Below are 10,238 nucleotides of genomic sequence, written 5' to 3' on the forward strand. Positions count from 1 at the left end.
GATGAAAAGACAAGCTACGGACTGGCAGAAAATATCTGCAAACCACATATATGATAAAGGATTCATATCTGGGATATATAAAGAATTCTCAAAACTCAAGTATGAGAAAAAAAATCCTAATTAGAAAATGGGCCAAAGACATGCACAGACATTTCATAGAAAAGGATATACAGATGGCAAATAAGTATATGAAAACATTTTCAACATCAGTAGCCATTAGGGAAATGCAATTTAAGATCATTTTGAGGCATCACCATTTACCTATTAAAATAGTCGAGTCAAAATGTCTGGCCAGATGGAGGAACTGGACGACTCATACATTGTTGGCGGGCATGTGAAATAATACAGTCACTCTGGAAAATAGTTTGACAGTTCCTTGAAACACTAAAGATACAATTGCCGTACAACCCAGCAATTTCAGTCTTGGTCATTTATCCTGCAGAAATGAAGAAAATGGATGTTCACAGCAGCTTTATTCATAATTGCCCCAAACTGGAATCGGCCCAGATGTCTTCAGTGAACATTGTTTCGCTTTAGTGCATGGTGATAATGAAGAGCAGACCAACTTTAGTTGTGTTTTTTAATTCTCTACACAATATACCCCTTTATTGTCTGCACCCAGGATGGACTGCTCCCACTACCCTGCCCTTGCTACACCACTGCTGAGAGGTAACAGTAGTACCATCAAAGACTTCATTAAAACTGCTGTCCTTCCTTCCACTAAAGCATAGGCTAGGCACCCCTCCCCGACCCCCCCACCAAAATGACTTTAGAAATAGCAGCAAATAGAGGCTATTTCTGAAACCCGTATTCATAACACTGTTTCCCTTCCCTAATCGGGAGTCTTGGCCCTTCTGGCCCTTATTCAGGGTCTCTAGTCCTTTCTATGGTGAACAATTGAAAAAAGCTCCAAAACACCTTGGACAGAGGATGACGTTGGTGATAGCCATGCTCCCCAGAAAGGGAAAATACAGTTGGCACTTTGAGGAGGGCTTTATGCCCCTGATTTTCCATTTTCAGACAGCACTTGGTTGTGACCCCACCAGATAAAATACCATATTTGGACTTACTCTGAGATTGTAGTATCTCTTATCTGACATCATGGGGTTCCTTTAAGCAGAATTAGGCATAGAGGGAGGATTAAATAAAAGGCACTCATCTAAGCTGGGAAGGATATACCGTTTTGATTACTGTGATGTGTCAGTGGGGAAAACCTCTCACCCCTGATTTCATATAGCAGCAGTAGCAGCAGCAGCAGCAGCAGCAGTAGTTGCTTACAGCCTAATTGAATTGGTTACAAATTAGGAAGTTTTGGCCCAGCTCTATAAAATGTCATTTTATATATAGACATTATGAGAAAGCTCATGCTAATAATTATTATTATAATCTTAGTAACTGACAATATACCTTGCCACTCATGCACACACATATACATACACATATACACATACATACACACACCCGAGTCACTTTGGGCTCTTTGTAAATAAGTAAAAGAAATAACCAGAGCAGAAGAATTAGGCAGAATGTGGAGGGAAGTTCGACAATCATGTGTGGACCACCCACCATGTGCCACATAGTCTGCTTGGGGACTTTACATATCTTAGGCTATTTAACCCTCATCGTATAACATGCAAAGAAGGTGCTATTATTATTCCTGTGTTACTGATGAGGAATTGATGTCAGAGGGCTGAGAGAAGTGAAGTAAGATAATTAGATTATGTCACTCTCCTGCTGTTTGAAATTCTACAATGATTACCATTTCACCAAAGTATAAAAATCCTAAATCCTCATCCTGATCTCCAGGCAGTATTCTGTCAATCTCCCTAGTTTCTTCTCAGGCCCTTTCCCTCTTGCAGTAGATGCTCCAGCCACACTTTTGTTCAGTTCCTCTAATGTGCCATATTCTTTTCTGCTCCAGGGCCATTGTTCATGTTATCTTCTCTGACTGGACTGCTCTCCTCTGTGTCCATCTGCATTTGCCAGTTACTTCCTACTCATTTTCCAGGTCTTAGCATAGATGTCACATCCTCAGGTCTCAAGGAAGCTTCCACTGACTTCTTCCTTTACTCTCTAATGTCCCTCAGACTATGTTAAGTCCCTTTGTTGTATCCTTCAGTTGCATTCTGCATCTCATCCCTACTACTCATCACATGGCTTTATATGTAACAATGTGCTCAGGATCGATTATCCTCATTATATGAAGCTTCTTGTTCACAGACCATCCTATTCTCTGCTCTATCCCTAGTATTGTGCCTGGCACATGATACATGTTCCATAAATATTTGTCGAATGAATGTATATTTAAGTTATCTATATTTGGTATATAATAGGTACTCAATAAATATAAACTATAAATATAGTTGTTATTATTATTGTCCAAGGGCAAATATCTAGTTGGGGCAGAACCAAGATTCACACGAAGGTCTGAATCTAAAACCCATTTTTCTTTTACAGTATGGCTCTGTTTGCAAAAATGAGTTCTAAGTCCAGAACTGCCAACGTCTGGCTGTATGACTTAGAGTAAGACACTATATCATTCTGAATCTGTTTTCTCATCTATAAATTGAAGTAGGGATAGGCAAAGTTTAGATTGCTCTTCATGTAATCTAGAGGAGAATAGAAGCCTAGATAGGAGAGGCTCTAAATAATTAATTAGTTGACCAAGAACTCTTAATATCTTTATGCTCTTTAGCCTGGGTAACCCCACTCAGGCAGTGTGGAGTAATGGGTAATGTTAGAGAGTCCTGGGCTTAAATCTCAATGTCTCTTTTGCTATCTCTGTGGTCTTGGGTAAGTTAATACCCTGAACCTCAGTTTTATTCTTTACAGATGGTATAATAATATCTACATTTTTATGCCTTCTTAAGCTTAAAAAATATAATAACATGAAAAGAAATTTTTGAATATAGAATGAAAATTTTCCCACATGATCCTACCAAAACAATTATTTCTGTTCTTCTGTCATCGACAGCCACGTTATGAGGCAGGAGCCACAGGCAATATTGAAAAGGGAGAGAGAGACAGAAGACTAAAGCAGGCTGTGGTCAGAGGGCGGAGTCTAGGGTATGGAGCAAGAGCCCCCATAGGATGGGATGGAGCAGAGGATAAAGCCAGCTACTGAGAAATAAAAAATGAGATGCCAAATCTGAGTAATGGACAATGGCTAGGCGAGACTTGAGAACCAGAAAGTAGAGAGCCAATGGAAGGATAACGATGTACCCTGGAGGGCCTCCTTACAAATTTTTGTGGCCCTTTCACTTAGGCAGACTTCACTTATTATATGTGCTGCCAAAGTGAGCACTCGAATGATCTTAAAGTTCCTTAAAATTCTACCCCTGCTGGTTCCTTTTCTTGTTTAGTCACATGCATGTACATTTTGAAATTGCAATCTTAGCATATATACTCTCTTGATTGCATAACATACCTTCAGCATTTTCCATGTCACAAGTTTTCATAATGATTCCTTTTAATGGCTGCTAAATATTCCAGTTTTGCCAATTACCCAGAAAGCACATTCCCGTGTATTAACTTTTTTGCTTCCTTGCATTATTTCCTTAGAATAAATTCTCAGGTGTCAATTACTGAGTCATAGGGTGGACAATTGATATATAACAATGAGAAGCAGGTTTTATTTTTCTAAGAAATGAGCTACAGTTCTTTTCTCCTTCCACTTCTGGAAATGATGAGTGGACCTTATAGAGCCATGTTGTCCAACATAAAAGCCAATAACCACATGTGACTATTTAAATTTAAAGTTTGATTAATTAAAATGAAATAAAATTCAAAATTCAGTTTATAAGTTGTACTAGCCACATTTCAAATGCTCACTAATTACATGTGCCTAGTGGCTGTACTGGAAAGTATAGATACAAAACATTTCCGTTACTGTAGAAAATTTAATGGATAGTGCTGCTCTAGGGGTTCTCAAGAGGTTATGGTTAGCATCTGGGGTGGGAGCTAAAACCTGTCCAATGCTTGCAAATGTCCCATAAAGAACAAAATTATATCCATTTGAGAACCAATGAGGTTTTATTTTAGATGAAAGACTCTCCTAACTTTTTAAGGATCGATTCATGTTGGCTCTGCTTGGAGAGAGGCAAGCTTAGAAAGATGGCTTAGGAAGAGCCCTGGCTCAGAGGCTAATTCTGTACTCCATTCTCATTTTCCTCCCTTCTCCTCCCGATATGTATCCTGGTTTGGGGGAATTGCAGAAACAAGACCATGCAAATGGAGAAGATTAAGGCCCGTTTGAAAGCTGAGTTTGAAGCCCTTGAATCAGAGGAGAGGCACCTGAAGGAATACAAGCAGGAGATGGACCTCCTGCTACAGGAGAAGATGGCCCATGTGGAAGAGCTCCGACTGATTCATGCTGACATCAATGTGGTATGTGGCTGGCTACCTGAAGCCTACCTCGGGGCTCTTTAAAGAATAAGTAATAGTGAGTGCTGTAGTCTTTCCTTAAGTTGTTGTGGCTAGCTTGGGGAAGTAGGCATCAGGCTGCAATGGAATCGAAGAATCCAGGACTTCTGAGATCCCACCTTGGCTCTTTTACTGATAGACTGTATATCATTGGATAAATCCCTCCTTCTTTCTGGGCTTCGTTTTCCCTTTCTGTACTATGAGAGGGATTCAGTCACCTCTGAGGTCTCTTTCAGCTCTGATATGCTTATTCTGGGAGTCTGGGAGTTAGGATCTAGCCTATGGGGTCTAGCCTAAAGGTCTCCAAACTTCTAACTAGGCCAAACAAATTATTTATGCTGGTCTGCAAAAGTGGGACCCCTCATTAGAGTCTCTCTTTTGGAGATTCTTGGAACATGAAGAATGAATCATCTGCTAAGGTGATAAGTTCCCAACTTTTTGGAATTGCTCAAAGTTTGAATGATCACCTGTCGGGGCTGCAGTATCGACAATTCCTTCACCAAGAGAAATGTTGGAGGTGTTAACCTATAAGGTATTTTTCAATGCTTAGAGCTTATGACAATAAGAAGTCTTTTTTTTTCTTTTTAATTACATTTGAATGATTCAAATTTCTATTCTTGGGAAAGTCATCTCTGTGCCAATACTTATTTTCTAATTTTTCCAGGCCTAGGTTTTTAAAGGAAATATGAATGCAATTTGAACAGTAGGTATTTGGGATGTTTTGTGTTATAAGATAACAGGATTCGAAGGCCTTAAGAGGATTTGGCATTTCCAATGCCAGATAACCCAAGGATACAGAGCCAATGAAATGAACAAGATGTTAGCCACAGAGGGGCTGAGAATCTAGGCAAGTCAATCTCAAACTTGAACATGATTGAGAGTTACCTGGAGGGCCTGTTAAAGCAGATTGTTAGACTCCACCCTAGAGTTTCTGATTCCATGTGGCTTGGCTTGTGCCTGAGAATGTGTATTCCTAATGAGTTCCCAGGTGATGCTGATGCTGCTGATATGGTGACCACATTTTGAGAATCATTGATCTAGAGGAAAGGCCACTAGCTTGGGTGGCAGAAGCCCTGAGTTTTTATCTAGGCTCTACCCCTAAGAAATATTTCTCTGAGGAAGTTTCCTCTCTCTGAGTCTCAATTTTTTTGATCTCTAAAATGGTGGTAGGGTCTACTAAATGAGCTCTAAAGGCTGTTCCATCTCGCAGGTGCTATATTTATATAATACATGGCATTTATTGAATCTTTACTCTGTTTTAGTCCCTGTACTGAGAGCTTTATGTAAATATAATCATTGACTCTTCACCAAGATTATATGCAGTAAATACTATTATTATCACCATTATATAGATGAAGAAACTGAGGCTTGTCAAGAGTCATATACAATACATAGCAGATTGAGGACTTGAGTACATATTGGTCTAGCTCTGGAACCTTTGCTATTATCCACTCCCTGTATAGCCTTGTCAAGAATTTTGGGGTCTTTTCTCTGTGCCTTCCTCACTCTGTGTTCCAGATGGAAAATACCATCAAACAATCTGAGAATGACCTAAACAAGCTGCTAGAGTCTACCCGGCGGCTACATGATGAGTATAAGCCACTAAAGGAACATGTGGATGCCCTGCGCATGACTCTGGGTCTACAGAGGCTCCCTGACCTATGTGAAGAGGAGGAAAAGCTCTCCTTGGAGTAAGCTTCCAGCCCCCATCCCTGCAACATACACCACACACAAACACATGCATATATAGAGCCTGGTCTGAATGTCAGGGTACCCAATTATAACCCCAAGCCTATCAGTGGCTGACTCTTTGTATGACCTTAGACATGTCTCTGTGCTGGGCTGTTAGTCAAAATAAGGCTGATTCAACTAGAATTACTAGATAGCTTTTAAAATTCATTGTGTAATTTTAATAGTACAAGACTGTGTGTGTGTCTATGTTGTGTCTATACTCTTAAGAGGTCACTTCCCAAGCCATTGTCTAGAAGAGATGTCCAGAAACCTTTGAAAACACAGAAGTCTGAAGTCTGAGCTTTCATGATCTCCAGGGACTAGACTCTTACTTCATCTTAAGACCCAGAGTTAAGAACTAGGCTTACCTTACAGAGAGACAAAGTTCAGTTCAGTAGAAGGAAACATACTTCCTTAAGTCAGAGCAAGTGGATGTCATAAGTTTGTTATTCCTAGAGGTATGTCAATAGCAAGCAGCCTGAGGACACTTAATAGAAATACTGCAAAGGAACATGGGGTTGAGGATTGGTGAATAACCTCTGCGGACTTTGCTAACCTTGGGATTTCTTTATTTCTGGATCTGTCAGAGCCAAAGAACAGGATGATTACCTTACCAGTAGACAATGGATCTAGTACCAAGGGAAAATAACTTTTTGTTGGGGAGGATGCAGGAACTTCCTATAGTGAGCCACAGTCCAATTCCTTTGATTCTGTGGCATGGAGTCCTTAAGAGGGGCAAGGTTATCCTTGTTTTCAGAATGATCCAGCTAATGTATCTCATCTCCAAAGTTACTTTGAGAAGCAGAAAGCAGAGTGGCAGACAGAGCCTCAGGAGCCCCCCATCCCTGAGTCCCTGGCCGCTGCAGCCGCTGCCGCCCAACAACTTCAAGTGGCTAGGAAGCAGGACACTCGCCAAACAGCCACCTTCAGGCAGCAGCCTCCACCTATGAAGGTGAGTGAGCTTCATAGGGGCTGTAGAAGAAGCAAGTTATGCTTAAGCAGCTCCATGGAAGGCTGGAGGATATTGGCCTTATTTATTTGAGACCTTTCTAAAACATCCTTTGCTTGAGACACAGAAGGGTATGGTATATGTGCTGGAGTAGACCAGCTTGTTTTGTTGCCTCACATTCTCAGAGGAGTTAGAATGCAGGGAGATTGGCAGTGTCTGCTAAAGTATAATTTTTAAAAAGTTAGAAACATGACTTGTACAAAAATATAATAAGCATACATAATTAATGAGGGAGCCAGCAGGATTACAAAGCTGGTTCTAAGAGCATTTGAGGAACAGATAATTATGTAGTCAGGAAAAGAAAGGAATGCTGAAATAAGTTTGCAAAGTTAAATACAGAAATGGTTAATGTCCCACAGGACAATAAAACTGTAACCTTTATGATTATATCTTCTTGATAGCAGAAATAGTTTGCATCTCTATCAGGCAAAAAAACATTCATAGCTTATCAGTATAAGTCGCAGCATCTGGACCCTGATCAATAGTAAATAGTCAAACAAAAGAACATTCTCCTAGAGCAGGGGCCAGCAAACTAGAGCCAATAGGCCAAATTTGAACTGCTCCCTGATTTGCAAATAGAGTTTTATTGGCCAATACGCATACCTGTTTATATATTGTCTATAGATTCTTTCATGTAAAACAGTTAGTATTAAGTACAATAAAACCATATAACTTGAAAAGTCTAAAATATTTACTATTTTTGCCTTCACAAAAAAAATGTACTGATATCCTGTCCTAGAGAATTGATCCTTAAGTGGGCTTGTTAAACCATGTTCCAGTATAATGCTAAATGGATACGCAATTCTCATTTTGCCTTATTTCCAAGTTTTGGATGTTTTCCCTCAATACCCCTTTTTGATCCTTACTCCCATATATCTTTTACATTACTTACAGCCAGCACTGATCTTCCTACTTGGGTCTCACTCACTGATTACTGCTCCTTCCTGTTGGGAAAAAGCACTATTGCTTTCTGGATCCATGGGGATCAGAATGCTGAAGCGCAGACTAGAAAAATCTGACTACTAACTTTCTTTGTCCTGTGTATCCCACCAGGCCTGCTTGTCATGTCACCAGCAAATTCACCGGAATGCACCCATATGCCCTCTGTGCAAAGCTAAGAGTCGGTCCCGGAACCCCAAAAAGCCAAAACGGAAGCAAGATGAATGAAGAGAGGGAGAACACATGGAGCTCTGCTGCTCATAACCCTTCCCTTGGCCAGTGATTGATGTCCTAATGTGAAACAACCCTTTCCCACCTCTACCAAGTCTCCTGTTTAATGTGATAAAAGCACAACCCATTGTTCACTTTGTTCTTATTTCTTTCTGATTTGGGGATTTAGTTTAGGAAGAGATGTGATTCAGGTGCTAATGAAAGTGTGTCTGATGATCCCTTCTTTCTACCTACATTTCAACCCCTGCCCTTGTTTGGAGCTAAGGGAAGGGCAGAGGCCCAGATGTAATTCTCTGTCTCTTATGCCTGAGGCATGGGAATAAGGTCTGAGGGTTGGGGGAGAGCCATATCTTGTTTCACATAAAAGCTCCAGTGTGCCCCCTACCCATACTTTTACCTTAGGCTCTGAAGGGACAACAATCTTCTAGCTGGACTTTCCAGTAGGCTTGATACCTATGTCTGCCCTAAGGTCATCTCAAATCAAGGCCCAGAGGTAACTTGGAAAAGCCCTCTTTTTAATATTATTTTTGGAGGCTTGGCTGTTATTATAGAGTTCATCACCCTACACCCATCCTCAGTCTCCCAGATATACAGAAGTTCTCAGGTACCAGGCTGTGTATCTGGAGATCCTGAGATCTACAGGCCTTTCTCCCACAATCCTAAGTTTCACAGATCAGTAGTAGAAGTTCCTCAGAGTAAAATCAGGGAGCTAGAGCTATACCTGTTCCACAAGTCCTGCCAAACTGGCTGCCTAAGTTCATTGGACTGGGGCTGCCATAGGCTGAGAGGCCCCAGACTGACAACTGTGTTGCATTTTGTTCAAAATCATTAATCTAGCACTTACTCAATGGTATATCTTAGGGTTCAGAGTGGGTTGAGATTTAAGTGAGTGCCAATTACTTTATACATGCAAGTGGGTGGAACTTCCCCTCCATTCATCCCCCCTATCCTTGGGTTTTCTGTCTTCTGTAAAGCAGCTTCAGCTCAGGTCAGCTGCTGGCCACCCCACTTCCTGTGGTTTGTGCAAGTGGCCTTTCCTCTCAAAGGAAAAGGCCCAGGGCTCCCCAAGCTCTATAGCTCTACTCTACCAAAGCCAGATCCGTAGTAAAATTACTCTCAGACTTAAGGGACAGAGATGGGGGTTGGCTGACTGAAAAAGTTTTAGCTCTAGATCTCAGTCCCTGGTTGGGGAGGGAGAGATATTTTTCCTTCCTTCTTTAACTGCAGATTTAAGTTGCCACAGTGTCTGTGTGTTCATAATATAAGAGATTCCTCTGCTCTTTGAAAGTAAGAGTGTTATGTCTGTACAAATCCTTTTAAATAAACATTTGTTCAGTGAAGTAAATGCTGACTGAGTGCCTATAAGTACCAAGTAATAGAAAAGATATAATGCCCTTTCCCTTTCTGGGTAGCTCTTCTTCATTCTTAGTCACGCCCACTTACAAATGAGGAAACCAGGCACACCATTGCACAATAGTTTATCTTATTATAATTTCCGTTTATTCAGTACTTGCTCTTTACCAGCCCTTTATTCGAGATGCTTAATACAAACGATTGTTTTGATTTTCAAAATAACTTTTAAAGCTAAGTATTCTTATTGCCATTTTTCCAGAAAAGTAAACTGAAGTTCAGAGAAGTTAAACAACTTGTCCATAGTTAAACTTCTAGTAAGAGACATTTCAGTAACTGAACCCAGATTTGTCTGGCTTCAGAGATCATTTTTTTTCTACTTTTTCTCCATGATCATCTTTTAAGCTTTCTTCATCTTTGGAATGCCTTGATGATAGGAGTAGTTAAAATGACTCTGGATTAGAAATCTGGGGGTAGGGATTTAGTGACTAATGCAGGAATATAAAGGCCTGGTTTCCTTCAGAGATAGAATATAGAACAACTGGGAAGGGCTATT

General features: G+C 40.5%; 1 protein-coding gene across 1 annotated transcript in view; it reads left to right on the top strand.

Annotated features, from left to right (window-relative positions):
* ZC4H2 (zinc finger C4H2-type containing) overlaps nt 1-9,677 on the top strand; it is a 35,173-nt gene extending 25,496 nt beyond the window's left edge. The window contains exons 2-5 of the mRNA XM_016123416.2: nt 4,215-4,386; nt 5,941-6,113; nt 6,943-7,105; nt 8,216-9,677. Coding sequence (XP_015978902.1) covers nt 4,215-4,386; nt 5,941-6,113; nt 6,943-7,105; nt 8,216-8,329 — 622 coding nt within the window. The 3' untranslated portion in view covers nt 8,330-9,677. The remainder of the gene's footprint in view (nt 1-4,214; nt 4,387-5,940; nt 6,114-6,942; nt 7,106-8,215) is intronic.
* Nucleotides 9,678-10,238: the final 561 nt, after the last annotated feature.

This window comes from Rousettus aegyptiacus, unplaced genomic scaffold (genome assembly GCF_014176215.1).
Source record: "Rousettus aegyptiacus isolate mRouAeg1 unplaced genomic scaffold, mRouAeg1.p scaffold_m13_p_9, whole genome shotgun sequence".
NCBI lineage: Eukaryota > Metazoa > Chordata > Mammalia > Chiroptera > Pteropodidae > Rousettus > Rousettus aegyptiacus.